General features: G+C 41.3%; 1 protein-coding gene across 1 annotated transcript in view; it reads right to left on the bottom strand.

The window, feature by feature from the left end:
* dazap1 (DAZ associated protein 1) overlaps positions 1-5,811 on the bottom strand; it is a 118,093-nt gene extending 112,282 nt beyond the window's left edge. Inside the window, 1 exon segment of the mRNA XM_039767136.1 lies at positions 5,625-5,811. Within this exon segment, the coding sequence (XP_039623070.1) occupies positions 5,625-5,656 (32 nt within the window). The 5' untranslated portion in view covers positions 5,657-5,811.
* Positions 5,812-14,921: the final 9,110 nt, after the last annotated feature.

The following is a 14,921-nucleotide window of genomic DNA, read 5'->3' as shown; positions in this document are numbered from 1 at the left end:
ACTGTTTGTATGAAAATGTGCTATAGAAATAAATGTTGTTGTTGTTGGTACTTTTACAACTTTGAGACAGTAGGCAAAGATGTAAATTGTTCAAAGCCAGTTTTCTAACCATTTACTGAATCTACTTATTCTTATTGTAGGGTCAAGGTATGACACGACATATCTAGCCTAGTGCTAAAGTACGGTGCACATACAATTACCTACTCCTACAGAGGCAAATTAGGACCTGAAATAGGGCTATTCGATATAACGATATATATCGGATGACAATATGAAAACGTTTATCGCTGCACATTACGCTATCGTTTGTTTCGTGGTGTTGCAAAATAAACTGTTTACGGCAATATTTTTTTCATTGTTTTGATGGCCACCACGTGGATGCAGACACACTAGCATGGCTGATGAAGACGAGGCAACACCAGGTAGCTCCACACAGAAGGACCTTGTTCCTAAACGAGGGGCTACCTCTGTAGTATGGAGATGGTTTGGATTTGAAGAGTCTGACACGGACCAGAAAACGGTACTGTGCAAATTATGCTGCAAACCGATCGCTACCACAGACACCAACACGACAAACCTCTTCTACCACCTCCGCAAAAAGCATGTGAGCGAGCATGCAGAGAGTTTACAACGGAGAGGCAGGCCATGTAGGATATTACAGTTGTAAAGGTACTCTTTAAACGAGCATGTTAAAAGCTTGGAAGATTAATTGCTACCAAAACAATTTGCTTAAGGCATAATTTTCCCTGCAGCGTTTGATGTCAGCGTTACTCTTGTTAAAATTACGTTTACGCCACAACTGCATTAACACAGCAAATCTCCGTTAACGAGTTACGCGGATCGCCCGTGCTTGGGGCTGGCCGGCATCAACACGTTAGTGCCGTCCAGTCCCACGCACGGGCGATCAGCTGTAACTCGTTAACGGAGGTTTGCCACACTACGATGTGCAAATTAACATTTTACTAGAATGTAGCCTAAAAATATTATATTTAATATTATATATTTAATATATTTTTGTCGTAAGCCTTATTGCTGCTACAGTTTGAAGTACAATGTTTACATTTGGTTTTGACAGTTAATGTTAGACTTGTATTTATTTTGTTTAAAGGGTTTATTGGCCTTATATAGTTTAGTTGTTAGTGCTTTGATCCTTTTATATTTAATATATGTTGTGAGAGTTATTGCTGCTACAGTTCACATTTTGTTTATGTCAGGCATTTTATATAGCAGTATTTTATATTGGGCCTTTAGTAATTTGTTTTTGAAAAGTGTTTTATATTTGATACATTAACATTTTATGTTTACATTCTAAGTCAAACATTTGCTCAAATGTTCTAAATAAAAGAACAGAAATAATTACAAGTTGAGTACTTCTCATTTTTGATTTTTTTAATTTAAATGAAAAAATAGGAGTGGTGATTATATAAACTATTCACTGAATACAAAGAAAATGTACTATAGTGTGATATCGGGATATGAAATGAAATATCGGGATACAAGATTTTGGTCATATCGCACAGCCCTAACCTGAAAGGTAATTTAGGATTAAATAATATTTAAGTACTGTCTCCTGCAATAGATCTTAAATAAGGAAATTACCATTTAGGTGCCCAACATGGCGCAGTAAGAGTCAATCTGCCTGTAACTCTGATTTGAATTAAACCGGTCTGAGAATATGTCATGTTATCACTTGGTAGAAGGACCCTAAAAATAGGAGGGGAAAGAAAAGTCCACAATTCGAGCCAATCTAGATATCAGATTACTCTTTCAACTGAATCCCATGTTTGCACTGAAATACAATGCATGGCAAATGTTTATGGTATTAGTGGGTTGGTAGAAAATGTGGAGAAAAAAAAAAATCCCAAAGTAATCAAATATATAGTTGCTAGTGTGAACCTACAACATCTGTTTCAGGATCACAATACTTGCAATCATGTCTGTCCAAAGAACATCAAAAAATATGGCCAGAGAATGCAACTCAAAATACAATGTAGGAAAGTATTTGGCACTGGTTGTGCCAGCTGGGAACTTATTCAATAGGAGGAAAAGAAGAAATTCAAAAACTACTAGTGCCACCACACTAGAACTTGAGTTGGGAAATCACCCCTTTGCATTTCCCAAGATAATAATGCAAACTTTTACACATAAATGCCCAATACCTAATAATTTAGTATTAGATGAGGTCTGCAACTATTCTCTTTCACTAGAAACGTATTTGTGGGAGTAATGAGTTTCTGCTAAACAATTTCTTGTTCTCCCCTCATTCATGCATTTAAAATTACCCATAGGTATTAATTTTAACAGAGCTGGATATCCATGTCACAACAAGTACGTGTGCCCAGCCACATTCAATCTCCAACAGGTTTGCTAGTTTGGCTCAAAGAACGTATCTCTGAGGTGAGCAAGTCTGAAGTGCCACAGTGAACAGATCCTTCTCTGACTGTTCGCTCTTTACATCCCAGACTACAAATATAAAACCAGGTCATGTCACTTTTAGAAATTCACTGGTGGCTCATAATCGGCACTGGTTGCCAGTTTGACTCCTGTTACTGCCAGAAGGGGTTCCACTTGAGCCGGGCCCTTCACCCCGCAGCTGCTCCAGGGGCGCTGCACAATATAGCAGACCCGGTGCTCTGGCCCCCATGGGGTATGCGATAACCACATTTTCGTTGTGCTTATAATGACAATAGAAGCTGAATCACTGAATTGCGATTCTGCACGAACGGGAGGAGAGTTGAGAACTTTGATAATCACCTGCAATTTCAAATCAGCAAAGCCAAGAAGCTGCTTATTGACTTTTGCTGCACTTCAAGTGGCAGATGTGGTGCAGTACTTGGGGGTCCATATCAATGGCAGGTAACAGAGCTGGGGTTTTCAAACTCAGTCCTGAGGACCCCTGTGGCTGCAGGTTTTTAATTGGACTCCTGGGCTAATTAAGTGAACTGTTATTTCTTAGATTCTGTGTTTTGGGGAAATTACAGATATTAGAAAACCAAATCTGGAAAAAAAAATTAAAATGAAGTAAGCAGTTAAATAAGAATAATGTATTGTTTTTCGTTTTAACAAAATTTTCAACATGAGATTCATTCTTTTCCAGGTTCTGTTTAATGAATCCATTATTTACTAATTAGTGGGTCTGACTCTAAAGTAGTTGCAGCCTTTGATCATTCAGTGTTATTTGCCTGGGTGTCTGCTCTGCTCGTTTTTAATTGTCATTATTAAGATGCAATGAAGGGAGCAAACTGCAAAGACAAGAGAGCAAAACCAACAAATCTACAGCAAATATAGAAATATTTCTAAATGTCTTATAAATGTAAAAAACAAATCATGCTGCCGTGCTTTTATTAATGTAGAATAAGAGCAAAAAAGATGCCAGCTAATTAAATGAGATCAGTGTTAACAGCCGTTGTTACGGATTATGAAACTGGCTGGAACAAAAAACTGCAGCCACATGGGGTCCCCAGGACCGAGTTTGAAAAACCCTGACATTGAGAAACTATTATAAGGGCAGACTTTTCTCCTTTATCATGGTGTATCTGGCTATAATAAAAATCACACTAATAAACATCAACCCCACAAAGAAGTGGAAACAGATGCAGAGAAAGGAGAAGTGGTACCCTTAACATGTTGTACAACCCCGTGAACAACTTGGCCGATATGGCCGTCTTTTGTAAAATTGCATACACGCTCCTTTGACACACGAATGCTTCTATTCTCTTACTATATGGTTTAACACCCTGTCCAAGGTCGTCTCCTGCCTTGCATCCAGAGCTACGAAGGCAGACCCCAGCCTTCCAAAACCTGAACTGGACCAAACAGGATTGAGAACGTTACACAAGAACATAAATATAACAAATGAAGAGAGCATTAAGTCCATCCAGCTTGCTTGTTTAGTTAACAGCTAAGCTGTCCTCATAACTCATTCATAAACTTCTTAAAAGGTTGTTAAGGTTTCTGTTTCAGCTCCACGTTCCCGTAACACTTTTTGTAAAGAAGTGCTCTCTGGCTTCAGTCTTCCCCTCATTTCCATCGGTGTCCCACTTAATTAAAAGAATTCTGCTGGATCTACTGAGGACTTGGATTTGGTCTCTTCTGCTTGGGATTAACCAGGTTTAAGTTTTAATTCTTGTCCTTAAGACCTAGGATGACTTGGTTGTTTTCCTCTACACAACCTCAGGTGCTCCTATGTCTTTCTTGTAGCGCGGTGGCCACAACTGCACAACATACTCCAGATGTGGCCACACTAGTGCATTATATAATCAAAGCCTAACTCTCCTTCATTTACATTCAACAGCTTTTATGATGTAATTTAACATTTTATTTCTCTTGTTCCAAACTTCTGCACAATACTTAAGATGGTGGAAAATGTATCACCATAAAGCCCTAAATCCTTTTCAGAGGTTGCTTCCTTCTCTCATCATTTATATATAATTGTCCTTCCCTTATCTACGTTTAAATGCCTTTTCCAAATGTTCGCTCAGTTATGAAGATTACCCAAGTCTGCCTAAATTGCATTTGCTGAAATCAATTCAAGACCACCTGGATAAGCTTCAGCACTGGACGAACACTTGGAAAAGGCAGATGACCATTGAAAAGTACAACGTGCTACACGAGGCAGAAGGAACTGGTCGCGTTCAAAATGGGCAGGAGAAAAAAGAGACAAAAGTCTGAACAAAAATTTGAGAGCAGGTCGATCCACATCCGGGGTCTGGACTTAAAAATTAAAGAGGCAAAGTCCAAAAATCTATACCCACTGTAGCAGTCTACTATATATATATATATATATATATATATATATACACACACACACACAAGCTGGTCTCATATAGAAAATAAACTGTAATTTATGCACCACAGTATCAAGACCCCTGGACCCCGGTACGTGCACGGCTGCAGTGTTTTATACATAGTGTCTTTCTAAGCACGTGCCAAGCTCGGGACTCGTTTAAACCACGCCATTGTACTCGAACACAGAAATCGTGCCAACTAAGCATTAAATGCTGAACGTTAACTGAAAGAGACAACACCGGGGCATCGGCTCCAGAAACTAAACAAAGCGGACGCACGAGAACACGTACGACACACAAAGCGGCGCCCATTCGCACGCATCCCTTCCGCCGGGCTCAGTGAGAGAACCGGAAAGCGAGCACTGCTCACCTGGGGGGGTTTCGACTTACATTCATCCAACTACCGAACAAGTGTGAAAGAGAAAACAGAAAGTCCCAATGATCGGCGATACGCGAATGAAGAAAACGCTGAGGCGGCGCGAACGAGTGCCACAAAAATGGAGAGCCACGTGAGGGAGTAACACAACAACAACGCCGCCGCCGCCTAGCCACCTTCGAGTCCGGCACGATAGGTCTGAAACCGAAAAGCTCAACATGGAGGCGAGGAGCACGCCGCGAAGCTGATATACAGGCAGGCGAGTACGCGCGCACTCAACAAACGGAAAAGTTGCAGCAAGTAGTCGATGGCCAAACTATGGAGGCAGAATGCCGCCAAGCTCCGAGTTCCGCGGCTGCATCTCCCAAAAGGAAACTCCGGGGCCGCTGAGGCCAGTCGCACGAACTGCGGTCACAGTAGGCGCATTTAGCTCGGCTCCCGTCCTGAACTGCTTTACTTACCCGATTTCGTCTCCGGCTAAGCTGCTGTTCATGTCTGAGGACTGTACGGTAATGAGGGAGCTTGTGCCGGGATATCAGGTTATGCCTCTGGCGCGCTCTCGTTAGCTTGCACGTTCACTCTCCCTTCAAATCCCCGGGAAGGTCACTTCAACTCCGCTTCAGGTTCAAACTGAATCTGCGCAACAGCGACGCGGTGCCACGGGGTCTCCTTGCAGGGGGTTTACGTCACAGCGTCTCGCGCGGCCTCTTGGGAAATGTAGTCTTTCAAAGAGGAAAACGCATTCTCGCGCTTCCGGCCAAGCTGCATCATGGGGATTGTATTTTCCATCGATCGTTTCTCCTCACGTTCAGTCCCGGCTGCTGGCTGTGGCTGTAGCTTTTTGGCCCTACCAGTTTCTTCTTTTGAATCACGCTTCTGCCAATTTAACAAATGTTTTAGTAGTGATTCAATACACCCTGGTTAAGTGAAATATTTATTGAATGAAGTAAAAAAAAAAAGTGTGTTTAATGGGTAAAAAAGAACACTTTTTGTTTTTCAATATTTTGTTCTTTTTTAATACCCTGGTTATAAGTATTTACAGATGTTGAGGTATTTATCTGTTTATTATATTTAAAATCTATTTATAGATATTCATCTATTTGTTTATTTATTGGTCTTCTGTGAAAAAAAAATACATTTGCGACAAATATTTACTTTTGTGTGGACACTGCGACACAGTTTATGAGTCTCAAGGGCAGTGTGAGCCTGAGCCATCACTGGAGCACCACGAGGGACAGGCCTGTCTCAACTTCCCTTCACTCTGCACACCTCTGGCTAGAATAAAACAGCAGGCCATGTCACTTGCAGAGATTCTCAGATGATTCTGCACTTAACAGAGTATATTGATAAAGGGGGTGAGACAGCAGAGGGGACTTAGGGGGAGAAATTAATTTTTGGTGTATAAAGAATTGTCTGCAAGTTAACATTAGCAAAGTCAAAGAAATGATTATTGACTCTGACTGCACCAAAAAGCCTCTATGTCCAGTCGAGATTGAAGGAGTGTCTACCAAGGTGGTGCACTCCTACAAGTACTAGGGGGTTCAGACCAATGGTAGGTTACAGTGGTCTCAGAACAAGGAGGAACTTGAGAAGAAAGGGCAGAGCAGACTCTTTCTTTCCTTAGGAGACCACGGTTCTTTATTGTGAGAAGTGACGTCCTTCACATCTTCTAGAACTCTGTGATGGCCAGTGTGGTGTGCAGGGCTGGTAATATCACTACAAGAGAGGACCACCGAAGCAACAAGCTGATTAAAAGGGTAGGCTCAGTTATGGGACACACTCTGGACCCCCTGAAGGTCAGAAAGAAAGAATTACAACAAAACCGAGTGCCATTATGAACAACGCTTCACATCCTCTGTCTGACACACCAACACTGAGGACTTTTAGCCAACAAATTATTCAGCAGAAGTGGGTCAAGAAATGTGACTGAGGGTTCTGTTTACCAACGGAAATAAGTCTGTGCAGAACTTCACGGTGACTGTGACTGTGACTGCCAAGTCAGACATTTTACTTTCTGTCTTTCCATTCATTCTGGTGAGTGTTCAGACCATTGTCTATCTATCTATCTATCTATCTATCTATCTGTCTATCTATCTATCTATCTATCTATTGTGCCTTTCATTCTATCTATCTATCTATCTATCTATCTATCTATCTATCTATTATATAGTGCCTTTCATTCTATCTATCTATCTATCTATCTATCTATCTATCTATCTATCTATCTATTATATAGTGCCTTTCACATCTATCTATCTATCTATCTATCTATCTATCTATCTATCTATCTATCTATCTATCTATCTATCTATCTATTATATAGTGCCTTTCATATCTATCTATCTATCTATTATATAGTGCCTTTCATATCTATCTATCTATCTATCTATCTATCTATCTATCTATCTATCTATCTGCTTCCTTCCTGTTTCATTGTCGCAGTGCATGTTGGGTGGTTGATCTGGCGCGAGTGCTGGTGGTGGGCTCTGAGTCTGGTGAGTGAAGTGTTTTGTTTAACTTTTTTTACCCCCTTTCCCATTTTCATTTTCTTGGTGAATTGTTTGAAAGTTTTTCCGTTTTCTTTTGTGTGAAGTGGCATCTGGCCACAGCAGCCATAATGGCTGCGAATTTAGAACGATTGAGTCGCCGCCATGGGATAAAACTTCTGTGTGATGTTTTTTTCCCCTTAGAAAGTGCGGTGTTGGCGGTAGGCAATGTGATCGGTTGTGAGAACATTAAGTCCGCCTCACGAATGAACGGCGCAATCGTATTATTTTTGAGTTCTGTCGATCTGGTGCAGACAATTGTAGAAAAGGGTGTAGTGATCGATGGCTTGTTCGTGCAGGTGTCTCCGTTGGCGGCGCCAGCACGTAAAGTAACGTTATCGAATGTCCCCCCATTTTTGAGGAATGAGACTATAGAAAAGAATTAGTACGTCACGGTCGTTTAGTTTCAAAAATCCGCTATATTCCTTTGGGGTGCAAGTCGCCGGAGTTAAAACATGTAATGTCTTTTAGGAGACAAGTTTACATGGTGCTCAACAAAATGGATGAAAGTTTAAATGTTGCTATGAGGTTTAAGATTGATGGTTTCGATTATGTGATTTTTCTGAGTTCGGATGAAATGAAATGTTTTGGGTGTGGAAGTGAGGGGCATTTAGTTAAAAATTGTCCAGTGAAAGAGAACAGAGAAGTTGTTCGTGATAACCTGCATGTCACTAATGACGATTTACAAGATCGGCCTTTACAGCTTAATGGTAATGAAAACACAAAGACACCAGAGGAAGCGCGGCCGAGGAGAGTGTAAATGTTCTGAACCTTTAAATAAGGGAGATGAGTTGCTTGATGGGGAAATGCACAGACCAGCATCGATGGGGGACATCGGGAATGAAAATGCAGCAGAAGATTCTGCTACAGCACAGGGAAGTGTGTGGGAGAGATTGAAATGGAGGAAGGCGACGATAACGCACCTGAGCCATACGATGGGTTTAAACGGCCTGCTAAAAAAAGACAAGCTGGGGAGGAGGAAGGAACCGCGCGAAAACGCAGTAATGTTACGGCTTGTGCTGCTGAGGAAGGCGAGGGTCCCGCTGCAGCCCCACCGGTTACGCAGGGCAGGTACGCGGCCCTAGCTGAGGCAGACAGTGAAAACGCGGCTGGGCTGAGTGAGGGAGACGAGGAGGCGGAGGGGGAAATGTCGGATAGTTCAACTGTGTCTGACCTACAAGAATGTAAAGGTAGAGGGGATACAGTGCTCAAAGTATCAGAACATTTGTGACGGAAACTGAGGGCAGAAGGGGTGTAGATGTGACCGATTACTTTCCTGATGTGCAACTTTTTATCTCTTCAATACAAAGCCTAAGAAAAGAAAAGTCCTCTTCTGTCTTGTTCTCTGATAAAGAGCTTCTTAGACTAAAGAATCTGTCAAGCAGACTGAAGAAACAGTTCAAACTAAATAAGCAGTAATGGAGAGGGCAACTGCACCATTTCCAAGGTCCTGTATACTGGGATCTGTGGTTTATTTTGACTATTTTATATTTTCATTTAACATGGCTTGCTTTAATGTAGGAAGCTTAAATATTAATGGTGGAAGAAGTAATAATAAGAGGCTAGCTTTGTTTGAATTCATAAAGCAAAAAGACTTAAAAGTTACCTTTGTACAGGAAACCCATATAGACAGCGCAAATCAATGGGAGTGGAGTAGGGATTGGAAAGGGGACATTTATTACAGTAACGGTACAAATATTAGTGCTGGAGTAGCCATTCTGTTTTCTAAGAATGTTCACGTAGTTCTTTGTGATGTTGAAGAAATAGTGAAGGGGAGGCTGCTCAAAGTGCGCCAAACTTCAAGGCAGTTCTTTTACTTTTATTAATGTATACGCCCCGAACGATGGGAATGAGAAAATCGCTTTTTTTAAGAAGTTGGAGGGTGTGCTGACACAATGTTCTACAGATGAAGTCCTCGTTCTCGGTGGGGATTTTAACTGCACCCTTGATACTCAAAAAGACAGAAATAACAGGCTGGAGCCGCACACACGCTCAGCCCAGGAATTAGAGAGAGTTGTGAGCGAGATGGGACTGGAAGATGTGTGGCGAAATAAAAATGGGGGCACCAGACAATATACATGGGGGAGGATGAATGGGGGGATTATTTCAATGGCGAGGCTTGATCGTCTTTACTGTTTCAAGCACCATATTGGTTTATTTAAAAACGGTCACATTACCCTGCAGGGTTCTCAGATCACAGTTTGGTGTCTTGTTCTGTGATCCTAACTGATTATAAGCCCCGTAGTGCCTACTGGCATTTTAATACGCTCCTCCTTCAAGACCAAAGTTTTAAAGACTTATTTAAATTTTTTTGGGCAAGTTGGAGACTCATGAAGAAGGAGTTCACCAGTTTACAACAGTGGTGGGAGGTTGGGAAGACCCACATTCGTTTATTATGTCAGGAGTACACCAGAAATGTCACTAAGTCACTACAGTCTGACATGGCAATGTTAGAAACTGAAATCATTCAGATTCAGCAGCTTCTACAGCAGGGTCCAGATGTCAAATTGTTGGAAACTCTTGGGGTTAAAAAGAAGGGCCTTGCCCACTTATTGGAAACAAGGGCTCGGGGGGCTCTAGTGAGGGCGCGATTCCAACAGATAACTGATATGGATGCACCAACCCAGTATTTTTTTGGACTTGAGAAAAAGAACTCTCAACATAAGGTTTTACATTGCATAAGACAGGATAACGGTGAGGAGACTCAGGACCCGGGTGAGATAAGGCGGGCGGTCCGGAGGTTTTATGAGACTCTTTTTGCAACAGAGGAAGGTGAGGCTGAGGAACAGCAGACCTTCTTGAAGGATTTACCGCACCTTCGTGATGCAGACTCCGAAGAGCTGGAGAAGGAGTTGTGCTTAGGAGAGCTCACTGATGCGCTGAATGAGTTGAATAATGGAAAAGTCCCAGGCATTGATGGCATTCCAGTGGAATTTTATAAAGACTTCTGGGATATCATTGGTCCTGATGTGTTGGAGGTATTCCTCTACAGTATTAAAATGGCTGTGTTACCTCAGAGTTGCCGCAGGGCGGTAATAACACTACTGCCAAAAAAAGGTGACCTACAAAATCTCAAAAACTGGCGGCCTGTGTCCCTCCTTTGTGCTGATTACAAAATCCTGTCAAAGGCGCTGGCTAACAGATTGCGAACTGTTTTAGCTCAGGTGGTGCATCCTGATCAGAGCTATTGTGTCCCTCATAGAATGATTTTTAATAATATTTTCTTAATTCGAGATATTTTTGCAGTATCCAAACTCTTTAACTTTCCAATTGGTCTTATTTCGTTAGATCAAGAGAAGGCCTTTGACAGGGTCAGACATTCATATTTTATGGGAGTCATGCAGGCTTTTGGGTTTGGGGACCGTTTTGTTAAATATATTCAGCTATTGTATAGTGACATTTCTGGTGTAGTTAAGGTCAATGGTGGTTTGTGTGAACCTTTTGATGTCAGAAGAGGAGTCAGGCAGGGGTGCCCTTTGTCTGGAATGCTCTACGTGTTGGCCTTGGAACCTTTTTTAGTTAAACTGAGAGGAGTGTTGACTGGTCTATCAATTCCATGTTGCACTGCGGAGCCTGTTAAGGTTTCAGCATACGCTGATGACATCATCATTGTCATTAAAAATCAGGAGGACGTTGACATTTTGCTTCAATGCCAGAGATCTTTTGAAATTGTTTCATCAGCTAAAATAAACTGGGGAAAGAGCAGTGCTATCTTACTGGGCAACTGGACTGGTTTAAAACCACCACAACTGGTTGGTGACCTGCAGTGGTCCTCTGAAGGATTGTTATATTTAGGAGTGTTTCTTGGGGATGAACACTTCATACGAAAGAACTGGGATGGAGTACTGCAGAAGGTGAAGGATCGGCTTGCACGGTGGAGGTGGATTCTACCTCAGTTATCCTACAGAGGCAGGATGCTCATCATGAACAACCTCATAGCCTCAGGACTGTGGCATAAATGCATTTGTTTAGAGCCTCCTGCACAGCTGCTTCAAAATATTCAGGAAGTTTTAATCAACTTTTTTTGGGATGGCCTGCATTGGCTTAGGAGAAGTGTCCTGTTTCAGCCACTGGATGAAGGTGGGCAAGGCATTATAGATGTGTTCGGAGAGTTGCTGCATTTCGCTACAGACTTTACAAAAATTGTTGTATCCTTCTGAGCATCAGCCGTGGATGGATTTGGCACAACGTTTCTTTGACCACATTGAAAACCTGAAATTTGGAAAAACTCTGCTGCTGTGCCAGGTGAATAAATTTGATATGTCGGACATACCGGACTTTTATAAGAGTCTTTTAGAGCCTGGCAGATGGTGACAATTAAAGGGGATGAGGACAGCCTGTCATTGTTCTGGGTTTTGGAAGAGCCCATTGTTAATAATGTGAAGTACAGTAGTTCAGTGGCACTGTCTCAAACTTTCATTAATCATCTTAAACATGGAGTGTGCACAAAACTAAAACATGTTATTGACTGTGAGAAGTTTTGTTGGAAAAACGCAAATGAAATTGCCCACCAAATTGGAGTGCGGTCAGTGAGAGTGGTGCAGACATTTTTAACACAAGTGAAGGCTTCACTGTCAGCTGAGAGATCGGCACTCCTGAGAGACGTTCAATGAACGGACTCATCCACCTGAGGATCCTGATTTTCCTACACTTTTGGTATCTCCTGGGGGTGACTGGACAACGGCGGAGCCGAGCAAATTTCTTTCGGTGGAGAGGCTGATGGACCTGCCTTTGCCAACGGCTACAGGGAAACAAATGTACTGGCTGTGCGTAAAAGTGAGACATCGAGACTCCCTGAGGACGATAACAGACACTCCATGGAGGAGAAAGATGGACTGCACAGAATTCTCAGAGCCAGCCTGGAGGTCGCTATACAAGCCACCATTGACCAGTAGGGTGGGTGATTTACAGTGGAGGGTCTTACATGGGATCTTAGCTGTGAACTCCTTCTTGTCAATTATTATACCTGGGGTGTCTGACTGTTGTTGTTTCTGTGGGGAAAGAGAGACCGTGTTTCACTGTTTTATGTTTTATACAAGGATTGAGCCTTTGTGTAATTTACTAGAGAGGCTTGTTGGGGGATTGGAAATGGAGTACACTAGGGTGGGCTTTCTGTTTGGTTTTAAAAAAACTAAAAGAAACACAGATAATGTGAATTTGGCAAACTTTATTATGGGGCAAAGTAAATTAGCTATTTGGAAAACGAGAAAGTATAAAATTGAAGGGAATGGTTTACAAGATCCGATTGTGTTTTTTAAAATACTGTGCCTTAGTCGCATTTTGATTGATTTTAATTTTTACAAATCCACAAAGAATATGGACAAGTTTAAAACAATATGGTGTGTGAATAGTGTACTGTGTGACTGTGATAATGAGGAACTGCGGTTTGTTTTTTAGGGGGTTTGTTTGGTTCATTTGTGTTTTTTCAAAAAAAAAAAAATGAACATGTAAATATATTTATAATAATGTGTAAGTTGTATATTTGATGTTTTTGTCAATAAAGTTTGTTTTTAAAAATAAAAAAAATAAATATCTATCTATCTATCTATTATATAGTTCCTTTCATATCTATCTATCTATCTATCTATCTATCTATCTATCTATCTATCTATTATACAGTTCCTTTCATATCTATCTATCTATCTATCTATCTATCTATCTATCTATCTATTATACAGTTCCTTTCATATCTATCTATCTATCTATCTATCTATCTATCTATCTATCTATCTATCTATTATACAGTTCCTTTCATATCTATCTATCTATCTATCTATCTATCTATCTATCTATCTATCTATCTATCTATCTATTATATAGTGCCTTTCATATCTATCTATCTATCTATCTACATTTATTTTTTGGACTACCCTAACACATACGTATTTATATTTATGTCCAGTATAGATACCATATATTGTAACTACAATACCAAGCCTCAGAGATGGCGATGCCCAAAACAATTTCATTTTCAAGGTTAGTGACAAAAAAAAACCTACTAGATTGAAATTCTCCACACGGCTAGTTTTATTACATTAAATAAACTTTATTAATCTCAAGGGGAAATTTAGATGCATACAACAGCAAAAACATAAAAAAAACCAAAGATTCAGACCAACAAGACAAATAGTCAATCAATATATGGCTGGATAAATGTAAATTGTAAAGAAATTGCAAAGAGAACTTGGAGTATAAGCATTACGTGGGGGACATCAGGACATCATTGAATTGCCTGATAGCACAAACAGAAAAGACCCCAAAGACGCTTCATAGCACACGGTGGTGAAGGAGCCTATGGCTTCACGTGCTCCGAGAGAGAGCGCCTCCTGGAGGGGATGGAGGGTATTTTTCATGATGGCATCCTATTTTGCACCCAATGCCGCCTCCCGGTTTTCCTCAACGGCAGCTCCCGGTCACTGAAGTGTATTTCAATCAGGTTAGAAAGACGGCCGACTCGATTCTGTCAGACAGACGCCGTCCTCTTTTTGTTTTTGCTTCCATCAGGCAGAAGATGTTGTCTTCCAAGGGTAAAGAGTAGCAGAGTTAAGACGTCTTTTATTCCTTGAGCTATAAGCATTTTGAATCCGATTACTTGCAAGAAGGGCAGCACGGTGGTGCAGTGGGTAGCGCTGCTGCCTGGCAGTTAGGACACCCGTCTGGGTTCACTTCCTGGTCCTCCCTGCGTGGAGTCTGCATGTTCTCCCCGTGTCTGCGTGGGTTTCCTTCCACAGTCCAAAGACATGCAGGTCAGGTGCATTGGCGGTCCTAAATTGTCCTTAGTGTGTGCTTGGTGCGTGTGTCCTGTGGTGGGCTGTTGCCCTGCTTGGGATTTGTTTCCTGCCTTGTGCCCTGTGCTGGTTGGGATTGGCTCCAGCAGACCCCCGTGACCCTGTGTTAGGATTCAGTGGGTTGGGATAATGAATGGTATGGACTCTCTGACCCCCAATGTCTTACTTGTGTTTCTGAGTGGATGAGTAGTGATTTTCTCAAACTAAATAAAGAGAAAACAGATTTTTTTTAGTGATTTGCAATAATGGATATAATGAGGCTATTAGAAATCAACTTGATGCATTAGGATTAAAAGTCAAGATGGAGGTAAAGAATTGAGGGGTAACTATTGACTGTGACCTGAATTTTAAATCGCATGTTAATCAATCACTAGGATAACATTTTTTCACTTAAGAAATATAACAAAAGTTAGACATCTTATAA

The sequence above is a fragment of the Polypterus senegalus genome, chromosome 10 (genome assembly GCF_016835505.1).
Source record: "Polypterus senegalus isolate Bchr_013 chromosome 10, ASM1683550v1, whole genome shotgun sequence".
Classification (NCBI taxonomy): domain Eukaryota; kingdom Metazoa; phylum Chordata; class Cladistia; order Polypteriformes; family Polypteridae; genus Polypterus; species Polypterus senegalus.
Note: the sequence above shows the minus strand (reverse complement) of the source record. Positions and strands in the feature narration are given on the sequence as shown.